The 19,713-nt window shown below is 50.9% G+C and overlaps 1 protein-coding gene across 1 annotated transcript; it reads right to left on the bottom strand.

Annotated features, from left to right (window-relative positions):
• Positions 1 to 190: 190 nt before the first annotated feature.
• On the bottom strand, positions 191 to 19,263 carry LOC140911976 (uncharacterized). The gene is made up of 6 exons (XM_073346134.1): positions 19,178 to 19,263; positions 17,412 to 17,586; positions 10,263 to 10,439; positions 8,428 to 8,527; positions 5,612 to 5,742; positions 191 to 2,506 (listed from the first exon to the last, which is right to left on the bottom strand). The coding sequence occupies exons 1-6, from the start codon at positions 19,261 to 19,263 to the stop codon at positions 2,228 to 2,230; spliced, it is 948 nt and encodes a 315-aa protein (XP_073202235.1). The 3' UTR covers positions 191 to 2,227.
• Positions 19,264 to 19,713: the final 450 nt, after the last annotated feature.

Raw genomic sequence — 19,713 nt, 5'->3', positions numbered from 1 at the left:
AGAGGGGCGTGGGGGGCAGGGCGGTACCGGCGGGAAGAGCTGCGGCTCCTTGGGCAGTCCCTGGCTTCCGTGAATTTTGGATCCAGCCGGAGGCGTCTCACGTACAAACCTTTTATCACTAAAATGGGGGGGGGGGGGGTTCAGCTAGGCACCGAGAAAGGAGAAAAGATCACATTTCACACAGTCCAACCATTTTCGAAAAGGGCTTATATTTTTTGACCTCTGTGAGTAAAAGTTGAGTCAAGAACCTTCATGTTACAATTTACTTTAAAATACACAGAAGGCAAGACCATTGCATTTCACAGCCGTGGTTTTGTGTTGGAAACAACTCAAGCAAGAAAATCACATTTCCTAACGACTGGGGAGTGCGTGGATGGAGTTTGTCTATGATCCATTTACGGTAGAGACATTTGTGAGAACCAGATTGGCTCTGGGCCAGCTCTGGGCACCAGCCAAACAAGCAGGTGCTTGGGGCGGCGCATTTCTAGGGGCGGGATTCCGGCGCCGGCCAGGCCGCCCCTCGAAATGTGCCCCCGGCGCCCCAGCTCCCCTCCGCCTGCTCCCCTGAGCGCGTCGCCGCCGCTCCGCTTCTCCCCTCTCCCTCGCAGGCTGGCCGCGCGAAACAGCTGTTTTGCGTGCAGCAAGCGTGGGAGGGAGGGGGGAGAAGCCGAGGGGCAGCGGCGTTAGGGGGAGGTGGTGGTGGTGGAGCGGAGGTGAGCTGGGGCGGGGAACAGTTTCTCTACCCCCCCATTACTTCCTGCGCTCCCCCCACCCTCGCTCACCTCCACTCCGCCTGCTCCCCTGAACGCCCTGCCTCTCCCTCACCTGAGAGGGAGGGGGGAGAAGTGGAGCAGCGGGGCGTGTTCAGGGGAGCAGGCCGAGCGGAGGTGAGCGAGGATGGAGGGTTGCGGGGGGGGGGGGGAGGCACAGGAAGCAAAGGGGGGGGGAATGCAGCACGCCTGGGGGAGAAGGCGGGGCCGGGGATTTGGAGAAGGGGTTGGGAAGGGGCAGAGCCGGGGAAGGGGCATGAAAAAAAAAGTGGCAGGGAAGGCCAAATTTTTTTTTGCTTGGGTCGGCAAAAATCCTAGAGCCGGCCCTGGACTGGATAGAGGAAAGTTGCAATGTTGCCAATCCAAAGTATTCAAAAATCATAGGTCAGGCAGTAAACATAGAAATCAAGAGATTTGACAAAATAAACTGGGGGGGTTCTTTGTCAGGAGGTTTTTAAGCCTTTAGGATGCACATGAGTCATTTTTTCAAGCTTTTCCCTGCAATCATGAGGGCTAGAAACTTTCTTTTTTAAACAATGGATTATGAGATTCTCACCCAAATCACCTCACTCCAGCAGCTAGGGCTGCAAGCAGAACACCACATATCACAAGACCTTTGATAAAACTGCGAGAGTTGGCCACACTGTATCATGCACACAAACGCTTCATTCCTTCACCACTCAGCCCAGCAGCATTAGTCAAGAGAATTTCTTCATCTGAGCATTTGAAGAAAAAAACCAATATTTCACTGTCAGGGACTTTCTACGGGCCGTTATTACTGATACGGTACCGTGACTGAGTAAAAACTTCCCACTGTCACACCTGCATGCACAGCTCTGCTCACTCTGGCACTAAGGACCTGATCTGACTTCCAATGAAGCCAAGCAGAGACTTTCCACTGACACCAGTGGGATGTTTTGGAATGATCGTGCTATTACACCAGCCGCATTATGCCTTCACTGCAGGATCACATAAGAGTAATTAATAGGGCTGAGAAAGCCTTCTCCCAACCCTTATTTATACATTAATCTCTGATAATTAGCAAAAGTGCGATGAGAAATTATTACAGCCCTTCCCTGTCTGACAATGGTACAATACTATACATACAAAAGCTCATCTGGTATTTACTCTGTTACAGATGTGATGACAAAGTTGCTATCAGCTTGTTTATCAATCACTATATGTTACCCAGCAAATTTATCCCAATCTAAACAAGGTTTAAGACAAAAGTTTTGATCTTGCAGCTACTTTAGGAATTAAAAGCGTTATGACACTGGCCCATAGCTGAAAACCCTTTCCAGCTTTTTGCGTGCTGGAGGAAAGTGTAACCCATTTCCCCATCTGATCTCTTCTGGTAACAATCTGCTATTAGCTTGTGCCTTTTATATATTCAGCAACTAGCAACATTAGCCACAGCATTAAGTGCTTGATATGTTTTCACAAAATTGTGGGCAGCATTAGGGAGTTTCTGCCTTTTCCTTGTCCCGAGGTATTCTGCCCATGGTGTAGAATTCTTCGTTTGGACGCAGGTCGGTAAAGTGAGCTATACGATTAGACATGGCAAAAAAGGAGGCAATCATGCCTATGTCCCAGGCATCTTCCCGGTCAAAACCCTGCGCCTCCAGCTTTTGGAAGTGCTCTTCAGTTATGTTATCACTGTGACTGACTGCAAGAGCAAACTCCAGCATTGCCTGCTCCCGATCACTTAGATCAGCCAGTTTCCAATTGACAACAACCTGCAAGAAAGAAAAAAAAGCTACAGAAAAATGTATTCCGCGCCTATAAAACAATGCAGCTGGGTCAAAAACTTAAAAACCTTTCATTCATCAAGGCTATCGTCAAGCTGTCTGGAGTGGCTTACAACTGTGAGTGCCAATCTCAGGTCAGACTGTCAGAAAGCAGGGCAGATACCCCGAATTGATGGTATGTTCTAAAATTAGATTTCACCAAGCCAGTAACAAATGTGCCCTCCTGGTCATTGAACCAGTCTCACTATGGAGTCACAGTCAACTCTCCAGTCTATCTTGCCACCTAGACAAACTGGATTTTGTGATAAAAGGTTATGTAAACCAAAAACCACATTACATTAGGTTACTCCCAATCCCAAAGGATCAGTCACTTACCCCGGATCAATTTGGTACTCTGGATCTCACACCAAAGACAACACTGACAGGCAATTCTCTAGTAAACTAACTAAAGATTTATTAGCTAAGAAAAGAGATCCATTAATGAGAGGTTAAAACAGGTAAAATATGTTAACAGGTGAGTCAAAGTTTGTAATCCAAAATGATAGCAGAGATGTAGTAGTCTGCTAGTTTCCCAAAAGTATTTCAGGGTTACCCAGAATAACTTTGGGATCACTGTCTCCTTGTCCAGAAATTCCACCCTATTAGAATTCAAACTGTCCAGAGATGCAGGATTATTCTTTTGAATCAGTTATTTATAGTTCATGTTCACAAAAGACAATCTGATTAATGTCTTCACCCACAAAGGCCAGTGAATTTCCATTGTTGAATAAAACGGCCCTTGCTTTGAAGGTAGCCCTCTTCTTAATTTACATTGCCAAGGCTCCAATCACATTTTATGGGTAATTTAATTACAGGGATATACACAATGTAAAAGGTAATGGAAGAGTAAACAATCCTTCATTAGTTTTCATGAAGTTTACACATCAAGTACATTCTCATCTTAACGTTAACACACACGTTTGACCTCGGGTTAAGAAGTTACAGGGATATGCATAATGTAATGCAATAAAAATCAACAGGTTATAGATAAGTGAAGACAATACCATTAACATTTTCTTTGAACCAAACCAATACAAGTGAATTGGCCTGTGTTGCAGGGAAGATACACCCTGTCAGCCCCTTAGGGCAATATGGCTTCGCAGCCCAAGTCAACTAAGGCAGACCTGGGCTTCAGGGCAGTAAGGTCTAGTAGCCAAAGTCTAAGTAGCAACCTTTCTTCCCAGGATAGTATGGCGCAATAGCCAGAGTCTATGTAATGGCATTTGGCAGCCCAATTCACCTCCCTGCCCATTGGCAGTGTCCACAGAAGGTCAGATGGGATAGGGGGACGCGGGCCCACCCTTCTCCACCGGGTCCTGACCCAAGGCCCTAGGGAACCAATACCTCGCTGCTCAGTTTCAGTCACCTGCCTCTACCATCCCATTCTCTGGGTTGCATCCTACCCCTTCTTCCAATGCAGGGGGCCCCCGACAGTCGCTGCCTTGCCTCTGTCAGCATCAGTGGTTTGCTGGAGTTTGGTAGAGGCATCAACCTGGCTGGCATCAGCATCTGGTGGATCCAACAGTCTCCCAGCAGAAGCCTTCCGCACATATCTGCTCCCATCGGCAGCCCACCCAGACTGAGCTGCTCCCTCTTACACTGTGCTCAGCTGGGGTGAGGGGGCGTGGCTTCCTCAGCCTATAGCATGGGGTTAATCCCCTCCACCCCAGCACAGGGTAGGTACACCCCATCACAGTCTGATTACACTACAATATCTTTTGACACTCCTTTAATTTCTATTAGCATCTGAGTGAATTAGCCTGCGGCCCTGTCCTGAACTGGCACCTGGGTAGATGGCTGTTTTGTTTCATGGAAGAACTGAGAGATGTTCACTAGAAAATTTTACCTCCTAGGAGAGAGACAAGTACTGAAAAGACATATGCAATGGCAGCAAAGGAGAAATCAAGGCCAGCATTTTCCCAGACTGGCCACCGATTCTGGGTACCCCAACTTGAGAGACCAGGGGCAGCTGACTGTCAGCTGTGCAGTGTCACAATTCCAGTTGAAGACCATGGAAGCTGTAGGTTGCTCAGCATATCTGAAAAATCTGGCCTGGCCTAGATCAGGCAGGCCCTCAGCCAGTATCAGATTTTGGGGTAGTGCAATGTGGCTTTGCCCCCTGCCCCTCCATTCTGGCACCAGCTGGAGTTCTGACAGAATGGAGAATTCACCCCTGGTAGCTGGGCTGGTCAATTTCTGTGTGACTGCCCTTGGCTGTTGTGGTAGAGAAGTATCTCTTTTTCTTTCAAATTCAGTGCCTCCCCCTGCATCTGGCAGGCTCTAGATGCACTGGGTCTGTAGCAGTACTGCTGAGCATATGGGAAGAAGGGAAAAGCCACACAGAGGCTATGCAGAGGGGGCCAGACACAGCCAGCATGCTGGAGATCACTGCTTTGTCGCAGGTATCTCCAGAGCAGAGGTGGGAGCAAGTTAGTGATGTTACTGTCCATTTCCTACACAAATCATCTGATGGAAACCCCCACGCAGGGTGGGAAGAGGAAGATTTAGTGTCCTCTGAACCCCTACCAGAGACGCCATGCACCCAGCCTGTTTACCTGGGCTATGCAGAGGTAATCAGGATTTGGTCCTCACAAAGCAATTTTCAGACCTTCCTGCCACTAAAAATATGAGTGCAAATAAAGTGGTGCACTATCAATTTGAGGAGTGCTTCAGTGCTCCTCAGACATCAAGGATGGATTAAACAGTCCCCACTAAAGCTTTCTACTAAATTCTGCATTAGCTTATTGTGCTGGCTGTTAACAGAGGATAACCCAGTCATGGGCAGAGAAACAAATGGACGAGCTTGGAGAAAGAGAGCTATTGCATTAGGCCCCAATCCTGCAAACTGTTTCACGCAGTCCCAGTGGGGTCCATCTGCATGGAACAGATTGTAGGATTGGAACCTTAGACATCTTCAGCAGTCAGGAAAAGAAGAGACTTTATTTGGATTATATTTTTTCCCCATCTCAAGACAGCCTACAAAGCAGGCACAGAGTATGCCCTTTTGTTCTGATATTTTCATTACTTAGTTTAAAAACAGACAATCCCACTAACCTGATCAGCCAAAGCTGGCTTTTTAGAATATATCCGATGTAAAGCACCGTGTGCAATTACACAGTAGGGACATCTGTTAACAACGCTTGTAGCCACAACAATAAGTTCTTTGTCAGCCTTGCTGAGTCTTCCTATGGGGGAAAAATAAATAATCTAAGGGGGATTTCTTATTGAAGCTTTTCATTTTATTACAAAAAAATACACAAGGATCAATGGTACTGGGAAATAACAGATGCTGTAGAGCAATGGTTCTCAAACCGTTGTCCTGGTGACCTCTTTCACAGAGCAAGTCTCTGAGTGTGACCCCCCCCTTATAAATTAAAAACACTTTTTTTATATATTTAACACCGTTATAAATGCTGGAGGCAAAGTGGGGTTTGGGGTGGAGGCTGGCAGCTCGCGACCCCCCATGTAATAACCTCACGACTCTCTGAGGGGTCCCGACCCCTAGTTTGAGAACCCCTGCTGTAGAGTCAGTAGTCGGCATGTACTGAAGCATGCAAGAAAGTACATAGGAAAGCATACAGAGGGACATCGTGACTACAGGGGTACTGGAACAGTTTGTATAGCGGGGGGCTGAGAGCCATTGAACCAAACTGTAAAGCCTGTTTATGATGGAAACCGCTTCAAGCCAGGGGGTGCTGCCGCACCCCTAGTTCCAGCACCTATGGCTGACCAGTACAGTTATGCCAGTAATTTAATAGATAGAGGGTTGAATCCTGCAGTTCTCACTCAGGCAAAATTCCTATTTAAGTTTTGATGAGATAAAGACTGCACATTTGATCCATAGATAATTAGGGCCCTAACTTTCAAACAAAAGTAATTTTACTCATGTAAGTAGTTAGTGGAGCTGTTAATTAGTCCTATCAACTTCTCACATAAGTAAAAATACTAATGTGCCTAAATGTTTGCAGTATACAGATCCTTAATCAGTACTTTTCTGCGCCTATTTCAGAGTCAAATGATTAATAAGTTTGCATCTTGTTACTTGATTCTTGAAGCCTTAATTTTCAATTGGAATTTTGTTCTTATAAGCAAATGCAATGTTGCAGGCCCTATTCGCCAAGGGGATTGGGGGAGGTTCGCTTTTGTGCAGGAGACAAAATAGAAATAATGAAGTTCTCCTTAAGTTGATGAGCTTGAGATCATGTTTTATAACCATCAGGATGGGCAAGGTCACCTAGACCAAGCTTCCAGAGAGTTTGAATTTCTCAATAATTGTTGGTAGGTGTTTGAATACCCTGAGCAGACTAAAGCCCATCATTCTACAAAGAAGTCCTAGGAATGTGACTTGAGCTGTGATAGAGTTAAGTATAAATCTAGGGATTTACATATGCAACATCAAACACAGTCAGGTTCTCAAGACAAGCCATTGATTTTCGCAGCATTTCATTTTTTTAACTTATGTTTCTTGCCCTTATGGTTGGGAAGACAGCCTTCCCCATGAAAACCTATACTATGCTGTGTTCCTGAGCCCACTTCTGCTGCTGCTGCTAGCTTTCCAAGCCTGAGCCAGATGAAATAAAACTCTGGTCAGTTTCATTTTCACTGCTGCTTTCAGAATTCTGTAGGCAGCTGTGACACTGATGAAAATCATGTCAATTTCACATTGCAGGCTTCTGGCTACTGTGCCAAGCAGCAGAGGTAGGTGTGAGGCTACTGGTTTACTTTCTTTTAAACCAGTAGCAGGCAGGCAGGCCTAGGTAAGGCTCTAGGTAGAAGCTCTACAGTGAAACAGAGAAAAGAGAGAACCTTAAGTTCAGTGTTAGAAGAAGGAAACTCTTTTTGTGATTTTTTTTTTTTTTTTACAGTAGTCACTGGAGCTGCTGACAGGAGACTTGGGGGTGGAGGGTAGAGAAGAAAGAAAAGAAAAAATCCTTCTAGAATCGAGGGGAGAGGGGCAGGGCTCAAGCTTACTAGGCAGCTACTAGCCAGCCACTTTTGCAAAATATGAAGCCACAAGCAAAGACCAGGGAGAACACCATGGTAGGAGATGCAGCGCCCTCTGAAAGGTGTGGTCACACTCCAGGGCATTGCTCTTGTATCTTAGTGACATCCCCTCCTCTGAAGACACAACTCTTCTGCATCTGCCTCTAGCTAACAGGGGGTTGGATCGTTTTTTTCAAGCCAATAGAGGTTAGGTCAAAATTTTCAAGGCGTCTTAAGAGATTCCGACTTTATGGAAATGTCCTCCAAGGTAAAATAAATGAGGGGACCTCTCCCCTATTGAAAATGTGACGCATACAGAAATGTTCCTAATACAATGTTTTCTAAAGATTTCCATGTGATTTGAGCAGTTCTTTATGCACACCACACTTGGTCAAAACAGCTCTTCAGTACTGAAAGAGCCAACGGGCACCTCTATTTTCATTACAGAAACACTCAGAGCATATCCTGCAACCTTACTGCTTCCAGTGACTGTTGCAAAAAGCATATCACATTATTACTGCTCCCACAGGATATGAATAACTTTGCTGGCTTAGAAATCCACAAAGCAGAACACTGAGCAACTGTGCAGCCCTGCTTCGCCTGACAGCTGGTTTTGAACCCAGGACTGTCAGCGCTAAATGCATGAGCCTCAAATATTATTTCAGCTGGAAGAAGCAGCAGACTCAAGCCTCTTATGTGGACCAGCCAGACTTCACTGAGTGTGGATTACCATTGCATGCTGGAGCTTGTTGTCTCTGCTGGCCGTAACTCTCTAGGTGAAGATGAGGCTGGCTGCAGGACATACAGAACTCAGAGCCAAGTGCCACATTTTAGCAACTTTTGACCTACAAAGCTAAAGGCAGTTTCAAGGCGGCTGCATCATTTACCTCTCTCTTTGTTCATGATGGCATTGTAATATGCGAAGAACGCTCTGAACTCCGCAGGCCGATGAGACATCACACTGAACACATTGGGCAAAAATCCACTCTGTTCAAGGAGTAAAGAGAAGAGAAGTCAGTGGCTGTAACCTGACTCCAGAGAGCACATGCTACGAAAGCTCAAGGTGGAAAATACATACGATGTGGCTGACTGGCCCTATGTTGGTAGTGATGTAGTTAATGAGGCAGGTATGCTCCACATCGGGGACTGGAGGATTGAGGAAAGCCCATGGACCCAGCTGATCCTGCCCACTACGCCTACAGCCAATGTCAGTCATGGAGTGGGGTGATAAAAGGAGGAGGCCTTGGCCAGCTCAGGGCTGGCCAGGGACGAGTGCAGAGTTCATCTCTTTCAAAGAGGGATGCTAGGTTCCAGCCCAAACTTGAGGCAAACTCCTACCTGGTGGAGGTGACAATGGGGCCTAGGGAGACTGTCAGAAGAAACTGGCAACACAAACCCTGAGTGGAAGGGCAGGGTCCTGCTGAGATCCCTAGCATGACCCTGAGTTTTGAGGTCACAGTTGGCCTTTGTTTTCTTGGACTCTAATACCTTGGAAAGGGTTGGACTGCAGTGTGCCCAGGCATGCTACACTGGATTGGAGCAAGGGCGTCAGCTGACTGTCAGAGACCCACAGCTGGGTGGGCTGTGCTTTGATGGGTCACAAGGGGGTACTGCTTAGACAGCCCAGTTACAATACACTTTGGCCTATGCCATGTTTTACTGATATAATGACTTCAGTTGGGGCTTCCAGCACTACTGTAATACAAATAACTAATAGCCAGTCAGGTGCACAGAGGCGGAGTTATTGCTGCTGATTCCTCCTGGCAGTCAGACCCAGTGGGTCTTGTTAGCTCCAATACAGGGGAATAAAAAGGTACACCATGGGCCTGAGGCAGAAGGAACTTGGGGGAGGGATAGAGGGATATTGCAGGGGAAGACTCTACAAACCACCAGGCTCAACAGAAAGTTGTGATGCCTGGAAAAGAGGAACAAGGCTGGCAGACTCCACAAGGGGCCACTGCCATATAACAGGATCAGGGAGCAGAGATTTTAGCCCAACAGGAAAAAGGTAGGAACTGATGGACCAAAGCTCCCAGGAAAGCCTAACCAAGATCTTCCTCGGTGAGGTTGTTCAGGATGGAGAGAGCAGAGAAGGGGGGCTCAGGGCTAGGAGGCAGCGCAGAGAGGAACAGGGCAGGGAAGCAGGAAATAGTGCCCGGAGGGGGGTTCTAGGGAGTGGGACAGAAAGGAGCAGAAAGACATTCGGGGGAAGAGAAAAAGGAGACAAGGAGCCTGATTCTCCATGGCCTTGCACCTTGTGGTGTTCCTTAGAATACGTACACCCATTTGGATGCAAAAGCATCTCACACGCACTCTCGCTCTTTAGCTTTGGGAAAAGGAGAAAAACAAGCAGCAGAAAAATCTTGCCGGCCTTTTCAATGCATCATCAGTAATGAAAAGAATGTTTCGGATCAGGTTTAACTTCATCCCCTTTTCCCCCAGTAAAACGAACAGGGAAGGTGGGGGAATGGCGCTTGCTGCCCTTTTGAGCTAGAAGCCATTTGGAACCAACAGGGCAAATAATAACCACGCTGAGTTACCCAAGTATTTCCAACAAAGGGCCTGATCCTGCAAGCTGTTCCATGTGGTTGGCCTGCATAGAACTCCAAGGGTGCCGGGGCCTTCCCTAATGCTGATCCAGAAACTGTCTCTTGGTATTAGCGAAACTCAGAGGCTGGGTTGTGTCCTCTGGGAAGAGTTCTTCTCAACAGACTCTACTTACCTTCATCTCGACTTCTTCCATGAGCTCCACTATATCGTACGGCAGGTCCTTCTGGTTGGGTATTGGATAGCGCCCAGTTGGCCTCCTGGTGCTCCCTGCCTGCGTACTGTATGCATGGCTTATGGCTGCCGTTTGCGCTCTTCCCCACAGGCTCCCTGACACAAGGAGAGGCCGAGGCTAAAGAGAGAGAGGGGGAAAGGCTTGTTTAGCCAGCAGGATGGTTATTAGCTCCCTTCTCTGCTTAACTGCTCTGATACTACTTCAGAATTCATGTAAACCACAGGCACTGCTAGATCTCACTTCACCGTGACAACCTACACAACTGACCATTGGGAGACAGCATGGTCTAGTGTGCAGGGCACTGGGCCAAATGACCTGGGTTCTATTCCTGACTCTGCCACTGACCTGCTGCATGCTCTTCAGGGCCTCACTTTGTGCCTCAGTTTCCCCTTCCACCCTAATTCAACTGTAAGCAGCTCAGGGCAAGGACTGTCTCTCAGGATGTGTTTGTAGAGCTCCTAGCACAATGGAGCCCTGATCTCAGCTGGGACCTCCAGGCACTGTTGCAATAATGCTGCAATGACCATGCTGGTGTATTATCTTCACCCTCTCCACTTCTACATGGTATCCTCTTAAAGCCACAAAGCTGTTTCTCAGAACTAATGCAACACAAGCCCATCACTGCAGTACCCTACAAGAAAAAATACATCAAATCAATTAACCAAAATTAATGGTATCAACAAAGGGCTAAACTTACCACTGGTATAAATGCACCAACCTCTGCTGAATTGCTCTGGGGCATAGGTTTAGCACCTCAGCTTTGGATGCCAGTGCTTGTGGGTTCAAATACTGGTCATACCCTGCCCCTGAGATGTGCATCAACAAAAATCAGTAGAACCATGCCCACTCATGCTTATGACATAGTTAGTGTATGGGCATTTAACTGACGATGAAAAAAACAGCATTATTTCTAGAGGCTTGCTTTATAAATGTTTGTGCAATGAATTGTCCAGAAACACCTCCCTCAGTGAAGAATGATACTAGGGACTCCTGGATTCAGTTTTTTTAACAAAATCCATCCTAATTCTAAGTACTGTAAAGCGGCACCACCATCCAAAGTACAATCAATTGCTGAAACCTGAGCAATTCCTACCCCACTGGCATGGGTTTAGTTAACTGGATCACATCCCTTACTTCAGAACTCTGCTGTCATTGGGTTAGCCTAATATGCTTAGCTGTTATGTAGCACTCTTCATCTGTACATCTGAAAGTGTTTTACACAGGAAGGTCAGTATCAGTTCCCCATTCTACGAATGGGGAAACTGAAGCACGGGGTGGAAGGAAACTTGGCTAAGGTCAGATAGTAAGTCAGTAGCAGAGCTAGGAATAGAATTTAGGTCCCCCGACTCTTACCACCAAACATCATTTACTCTGTTCCTTCTTTCTCCCAGAAAGGTGTAATAATCCACACATACCCTGCAGCCTAGAACTTCACATATTACCATCCCAGAACTCAGAATCACTTGTGGAAATGCATTGGCTGTCATCTTACTGCCACTTTTAAATGGAAATTGTACTGCTTAGATTGTAAGCACCAGGGATCTCTTTGTTCGCTGTTTGTACCGCACCTAGCACAATGCAGTCCTGGTCTATGAGTGAGCTGCTTAGACACTGCAGTACAAATTATTGTTATTAATCAGGGAAAGAAGTCTGTCCGAATTTCTTGAAATGGTAACACAGCTATCTCCGGCAGCCAGATCCTGATGTGCAGTTAGAAACCATGCTGTAAAGTGATTTTAAAAGATACTGCAGTATATGTAAATCACAAAGTATCTAAGAAAAACTATTCTAACAATGACAGGATTCAGAGTAACAGCCGTGTTAAATAAATTGGTTAGTCTCTAAGGTGCCACAAGTACTCCTTTTCTTTTTATTCTAACAATATCTGCAGTAGTATAATTGTAAGACAAATACCGTAGTCAACCAAACATGAGTATTATCACCAAGTCCAACTGCACATATATTAAAAAAATGGAATAAGCACATCTGAGGCAATAAAAATAATAAGATTTATGGGTCTAATTGCTCATTCTAAAAGGAAAATTCAAAAATTTGAAGAGATGAAAATCTAAGAAACATCCTTGACTTGTCCTGAGTGAAAGGAAGTAACAGTTAGTAAAATAAACGTGCCCTTTGTTCACCAGATTTTTGTATTCTTCTGGTGAGGGAAAAAGCAAACAAGTAAGAGAGAGAATTGCTATCTGAACAAGTTGTGTAATTCTCTAAAGGTATGGGTTTTTTTTTAAATCACTTAAATAAATCTGTAACTGAACTTGCCTTCAACCATTTCACCTTACAGAATAAAGCCAAACTAAACCATGTGAGTTACTGGGCCCAGGCTTGTAAACTTGGACACTGGTGATGGGGACACTACAGCCGTTTTAACAGTGGAGGTGCTGAAGGCAGAAACCACGTATTTGGGCTGCTATTACTATTTCAAGCCAGGAGTGCAGCAACACCCCCCCATACCGCTAGTTCCAGCACCGATGACCAGTGACAAAAAGACAAAAGTTTTGCTGACGCAAGTGGCGGTGTGAAACCCCCCCATTTACATTAATTCTGATGGAGAAACTGGATTCACTTAACATCGTTTCGCTTAAAGTAGCATTTTTCAGGAATGTTAAGTGAGGAGTTACTGTAATATCCCTGCCATATTGGAAAGGGTAAGAAACTGAATGGAAAATAAAGCATAAATTGAACAAAGTCCTTTAAAATCTAAATTTCTCATGGTGTCGGACAATATGCCTGTCTTGTGTTAGTCCAACGTGCTCATCTCAGTCTCAGGCAGTGTCTGCCAGCCAGCAGCTGTGGGCCCCCTGCTCCCATCCCGCAGGAGCAGGAAGAGGCTTGGGGCGGGGGGAAGCTGCACAGTAGCTAAATGGGATTTCAAGTAGGGGCAGGTGGGTGAAGGAGGGAGCAAGCCTGGCACAAAGTTGATGGGCTCTTTCTGCTCCCTCCTTCCCACTGCCCTCTGATGAACACTATCAGCTGCTCCCACCTTCCTCACCCCTCCGCTGCTGAAGTCCCTGGAGGGGAGGGGGTTACTGGAGGCACGGGAGGAGTAGGGAGCTGAATTGGGGGGGGCACCATGGCATCGGGGTAGTATTAATTGTTGGAAGTTGGGCAGCATTAACTGAATTTGGTGCCACCACACATAGGCCTCAAATGACTCAAATGTGTCATTGTGTGTCATGCTATAATCAACACACTTAGACTCAGTGGTGAGCTGGAGCTGGTTCACACCGGTTCGCGAGAACCGGTTGTTAAATTTAGAAGCCCTTTTAGAACCGGCTGTTCCATGAGGGACAACCGGTTCTAAAAGGGCTTCTAAATTTAACAACCGGCCAAAAGTGGCACCTTAGGCACTGACTTAGGCACTGACTGAAAACTTCGGTAGCTCCTCACCCCACCCCCGGCCCCAGCTGACCTCCGCTCCGCCTCCTCCCCTGAACACGCCATCCCACCCTGCTCCTCCGCCCCCTCCAGGCTTCCCGCGAATCAGCTGTTCACACGGGAAGCCGGGGCGGGCTGAGAAGCACGTGGCGGCTTCGCACTCAGGCCCAGGGAGGCAGAGGTGAGCTGGGGCGGGGGGCGGGCGCAAGGAGGGCCGCCCGCGCCGCAGCAGGTAACCCGGGGGGGGGGGCAGGGGAACCGCCCCCCGCCCCAGCTCACCTCCACCACCCTAGGCCTGAACGGGAAGCCACCACCCGCTTCTCAGCCCGCCCCGGCTTCCCGCCAAACAGCTGATTCGCGGGAAGCGGGGGGCGGGAGCGCAGAGAAGCAGGGCAGGGCGGTGAGTTCAGGGGAGGAGGTGGAGCGGAGGTGAGGTGAGCTGGGGCTGGGCGGGGAGCTGCCGGTGAGGGCTCTGCACCCACAAAATTTCCCTGTGGGTGCTCCAGCCCTGGCGCACCCATGGCGTCTGCCTAAGGCGCCACTTTTGATGTGATCAGTGGGGGGAGCAGCCGCTCCCCCTGCTCCCCCCCAGCTACGCTCCCCCGCCCCTAGGAGCCAGAGGGACCTGCCGGATGCTTCCTGGGAGCTGCCCCAGGTAAGCACCGCCGGGACTCCCCACCTCGCCCCCTGGCAGGTGCCTCTGGCTCTTAGAGGCGGGCTGGGCACCCACTACGGTGGCCCACGAGACCCTCCTGCCCGGTTCTGGGGGCAGTCAGGGGACAGGGGAGGGGGTTGGATGGGGAAGGAGTCCCGGGGGGGGGGCTGGGGTGGGCAACGACCCCCTCATGGAGTGAGAAGGGAACTGGTTGTTAAGATTTTGGCAGCTCATCGCTGCTTAGAATGGTATTAAGTATACTACCTGGCGTTAGCAGTTTTTCCTACCGACTAAATCAAATCCACTGGTGGTGTGGCATGGAGCCCACCGCGCATGCAATTAGCCTGGCACTGATTGCAAGAGACCTTGCCCGCACACTGTACCTTGGCCCGGTTGGAAGATGCGTGTTCCAGTGAGCCTGAGGGCTAGGCCAGCAGGAGGCTGAACTCCTGGTAGAGCCGTTCCTGCTGGCCAGGTCAAAGGATGGGGACTAGCCAAACAGCCCACTGCTTTGCCAGCGTGGTGGGGCTGAGCAATAGCCCAGCCCTGCCTTGCAAAGAAGTGAAGTTACGGAAACCCAGCAAAGCAGCCATTCCAGCAAACAGTGGGGCACGCAGGGCTAGGGTCTTGCTTGTACCCTCAACGATGCCTGACTCTGGCAGCTGGGGAAAGATTCCCATTCCCAGACGCAGATTGCAAGAGCGGTTTATTTGAGTCACACCGTGAAGACGGTTTCAGAGTAACAGCCGTGTTAGTCTGTATTCGCAAAAAGAAAAGGAGTACTTGTGGCACCTTAGAGACTAACCAATTTATTTGAGCATGAGCTTTCGTGAGCTACAGCTCACTTCATCGGATGCATACTGTGGAAACTGCAGCAGGCTTTATATATACACAGAGAATATGAAACAATACCTCCTCCCACCCCACTGTCCTGCTGGTAATAGCTTATCTAAAGTGATCATCAGGTGGGCCATTTCCAGCACAAATCCAGGTTTTCTCACCCTCCACCCCCCACACAAATTCACTCTCCTGCTGGTGATAGCCCATCCAAAGTGACAACTCTTTACACAATGTGCATGAGGTGGGGGGATGTGAGAAAACCTGGATATGTGCAGGAAATAGCCCAACTTGATTGTCATGCACATTGTGTAAAGAGTTGTCACTTTGGATGGGCTATCACCAGCAGGAGAGTGAATTTGTGTGGGGGGGTGGAGGGTGAGAAAACCTGGATTTGTGCTGGAAATGGCCCACCTGATGATCACTTTAGATAAGCTATTACCAGCAGGACAGTGGGGTGGGAGGAGGTATTGTTTCATATTCTCTGTGTATAAATAAAGTCTGCTGCAGTTTCCACGATATGCATCTGAGGAAGTGAGCTGTAGCTCACGAAAGCTCATGCTCTAATAAATTGGTTAGTCTCTAAGGTGCCACAAGTCCTCCTTTTCTTTTTACCGTGAAGATGAAATCCTTAAAAACAGCTGTATACACCACAACTCTGAGCAGTGCGCAATGCCCGAAGGCACAGGTGCCCCACAGCTGTGGGTCACACTGGCTCTCAGGGAACTGCAGACTGCTGACCAAAGGCCCAGAGCACACCCTGTGAAGTCTGAGGCCCTGGTAGCATCGTAGGACTGGAAGGGACCTCGACAGGCCATCTAGTTCTGTTTCCTGCACTCATGGCAGGACGAAGCGTCGACCATCCCTGTCCGGTGTTGTGCCAGCCGCTAAAGGCTGGATGCATACGGCAGCCCCAAGCGGGTCTGGGGGGTGGGTCTGGCCCCGTGGGGCGGAGGGGATCCGGCAGCGGGAGGGGAATCCAGCCCCATGGGGCAGAGGGGATCCAGCAGCGGGAGGAGGAGGGGGGGGGTCTGGCCCCACGGGGCGGAGGGGATCCGGCAGCGGGAGGGGGGGGGGGATCTGGCCTCGCGGGGCGGAGGGGATCCGGCAGCGGGAGGAGGGGGGGATCTGGCCTCGCGGGGCGGAGGGGATCCGGCAGCGGGAGGGGGGGGGATCTGGCCTCGCGGGGCGGAGGGGATCCGGCAGCGGGAGGGGGGGGGATCTGGCCCCGCGGGGCGGAGGGGATCCGGCAGCGGGAGGGGGGGGTCGGGCCCCGCGGGGCGGAGGGGATCCGGCAGCGGGAGGGGGGGGTCGGGCCCCGCGGGGCGGAGGGGATCCGGCAGCGGGAGGGGGGGGTCGGGCAGCGGGAGGAGGGGGGGGTCGGGCAGCGGGAGGGGGGGGGATCCGGCAGCGGGAGGGGGGGGGATCCGGCAGCGGGAGAGGGGGGGATCCGGCAGCGGGAGAGGGGGGGTCGGGCCCCGCGGGGCGGGGGGGATCCGGCAGCGGGAGGGGGGGGGGGGTCGGGCCCCGCGGGAGGAGGGGATCCGGCAGCGGGAGGGGGGGGGTCGGGCCCCGCGGGGCGGAGGGGATCCAGCAGCGGGAGGGGGGGGGGTCGGGCCCCGCGGGGCGGGGGGGATCCGGCAGCGGGAGGGGGGGGGGTCGGGCCCCGCGGGAGGAGGGGATCCGGCAGCGGGAGGGGGGGGGGGTCGGGCCCCGCGGGGCGGGGGGGATCCGGCAGCGGGAGGAGGGGGGGATCCGGCAGCGGGAGGAGGGGGGGTCGGGCCCCGCGGGGCGGATCCGGCAGCGGGAGAGGGGGGGATCTGGCCCCGCGGGGCGGAGGGGATCCGGCAGCGGGAGGGGGGGGGGTCGGGCCCCGCGGGGCGGGGGGGATCCGGCAGCGGGAGAGGGGGGGATCCGGCAGCGGGAGGAGGGGGGGTCGGGCCCCGCGGGGCGGATCCGGCAGCGGGAGAGGGGGGGATCCGGCAGCGGGAGGAGTGGGGGGTCGGGCCCCGCGGGGCGGGGGGGATCCGGCAGCGGGAGAGGGGGGATGCGGCCCCGCGGGGAGACCGGGCCTGCGGCGGAGCCGGGAAGACCCGGCTCCAGCCCCCCGCGGGCCCCGGCCGCGACCAGCGCAGCGCCGCGGGCCCCCGGGCCCGGCTCCCCGGCTCGGGCCGGGCAAGGCGGGTGCCCGGGGCCGCACTCACCGAGGCGCGGCGCGGCAGCAGCAGGCGCAGGAGCGGCCCCTTCATGGCGCGGGCGGGCGGGAAGTGCCCGGGCTGCCGGCAGCGGCGCTGGGCGGCGGGGGCCGGCCCGGCCTGCCCCGCCGCGCCCGGGGGGTGTGACAGCGCCGCACACAGGAGGCCCGTGTCTTCATCCGCGCTGCACGGAGGGGGGAAACTGAGGCACGGAGACTTGCCTGCCGTCAGTCACCCAGAGCCAGGAGTAGTCCCCCAGGGTGCCCAGCCCAAGGACAAGGGACTCTTCTTGCCCTGCTTTTCCTGGCTGGAGCCACAGGACGAGGGGCTAGTCGTAGCTGGGTCCCAAGGTGGCTGGCAGGATCTCCAAGCACCCTGGAAACTCTGCAGAAGAAATCAGTGAGTGGTAAACGGCCCTGCCCGGGGCAGGGTGAATGAATCGGGGCTTTAGTCTCATGGAGTTTAAGGCCAGAGGGGATCACTAGATCATCTAATCTGACCCCTCTGCCCATATATCACAGGCCACCAACACCACCCGGCACCACACACTAAACCCAACAACGGAAGTGAGACCAAAGGCAATGAGAGCCCCAGGAGGCTATTACCTGTCACAGGCAGAGAAGAGGAGGGCCCGAGGTGCACCAGTGCCAGAGGCTCCTGCAATGGCAGGGAAATGATTATATGAGATATACCCAGATGATTCTGCCAGTCACCCATACCCTGCAGAGGAAGATGACCACCCCTTCCCCCCCACCCCGTCACTGCCAGTCTGACCTGGGTGAAAATGGTGGTCAGTTAGACCCTGAGCATGTGAGGAAGAAGCAGCCAGCCAACACCTAAGAGAGAGAGAATACTCAGTGCCACCTCAGAGCCCTGGCCCCCCTGTCCAGTATCCCATCTTCAGCCTTGACCATCCTGATGCTTCAAAGGAAGCATATAAACCCTCCCAGAATACAAGGGGGGGGGGTTCCTTCCTGACCCTTGCCAGTGGCTGGCTGAAACCCTGAAGCATGAACTTTAGGAACATAAGATGTAAACTCACAGTGAGCCCCATCATCATCATGAGCAACCATGTCATATAATCTCACTCAAATTGTCCAACTCTCTCTTAAAACTAGTTAAGTCATTTGCTCCATTGGCTCCTATTGGGAGGCTGTTCTAGAACCTCACTCCTCTGATGGTTAGATACCTTTTAATTTCCAGCCTGAATTTGTTCCTGGGCAGTTTATTTGTTCTTGTGTCAGCCTTGTCCTTTAGCTTCAATAGCTCTTCATCCTCATTGGTATTTACCTCCCTTCCCCCAGTGTATTTAGAGAGCATCATATCCCCCTCGGCCTTCTTTTGTGCAAGACTAAACAAGAGAACAGCATATTAGAAATACTTATCACTGCCTCTTTCCTGAAAGTTGACAAGATAGTGGGACAGCAGGAGAGTCTGGGGGCAGCCAGGGCCTAAGGAATCTCCCCTCCATCGCCCTCTAAGGCCCAGAGTGCCAGAAACCACAATCAGCCTGGAGTGGCTCAGCTCCTGGAGTCTAGGGATTAGGGGAAAATTCAGCTTTCAATTCAAACTGCTCAGTTGCTAGCCCTGCTCGTTGAGAATGTGATTGGAGTCAGCACCCAGGGCTCAGAAACCAGAGGCCAAAGAGGCCCCAGGGCACAGTTGAAATCTCACTGATTCTTTGAGGCCCTTCAGTAGAGATCACTTTATTCCAAGTAAAATAATAAGATGGTTTAGTGGCTCAGTGACTTTCCTGAGGCCATGCAGCGACTCACTAACAGATCATGATTAGAACGCAAGCGTTCCTGCTTCCCGTCTCATGGCCAGTCCAGTAGGCCAGTCGTATCCTGGTCATATCCATTTAGCACCAGGGACAGGCGGAGTGATTGGAACCCCCCCCCCCCCCCTCGGTGCCTATTTTTGACCAACCTCTCCCCTCACTGTTTCAGAACTCCAGAATTAGCCCACGCACTCTCTTGTCAGATTGAGAAGCCAAGCCCAGCAAATAGTTTGGATGAGTTTCCCAGGAGCATTTTAAAGAATCTCAAGAAATCCTGATGATCGCTTCCTTACCCTGACACAGACAATTTTAGATGCATCATTTCCAAGCCTTTGGAGAGAAAACACCCAGGATAACATCTGTTTACACTGTGTGCTAATCCGGTTAAATCCATTCCTGGTAACATACAACCCCGTTTGATGTGAGTTTGTCAAGAGGAGTGAGTTATGGGTAGAAAAGTGTACACTAAAGAGTTTCTAATGGTGTATGGGAAAATCATTGTGTATTGGCTTGTTATAATGTGTGCTGGGT

The sequence above is a fragment of the Lepidochelys kempii genome, chromosome 5 (genome assembly GCF_965140265.1).
Source record: "Lepidochelys kempii isolate rLepKem1 chromosome 5, rLepKem1.hap2, whole genome shotgun sequence".
In the NCBI taxonomy this organism is placed as follows: Eukaryota; Metazoa; Chordata; order Testudines; family Cheloniidae; genus Lepidochelys; species Lepidochelys kempii.
This window is presented reverse-complemented; position numbering and strand designations above follow the sequence as displayed.

What these genes read in the sequence shown, in the direction of transcription:
- LOC140911976 (XM_073346134.1), bottom strand. Translation starts at nt 19,263, where the DNA reads ATGGATATGACCAGGATACGACTGGCCTACTGGACTGGCCATGAGACG. An exon ending in GTTCTAATCATGATCTGTTA is followed by an intron (nt 17,587 to 19,177) that starts GTGAGTCGCTGC and finishes CCCTCCGTGCAG; the next exon opens with CGCGGATGAAGACACGGGCC. An exon ending in CATCATGAACAAAGAGAGAG is followed by an intron (nt 5,743 to 8,427) that starts GTAAATGATGCA and finishes TTTCCCCCATAG; the next exon opens with GAAGACTCAGCAAGGCTGAC.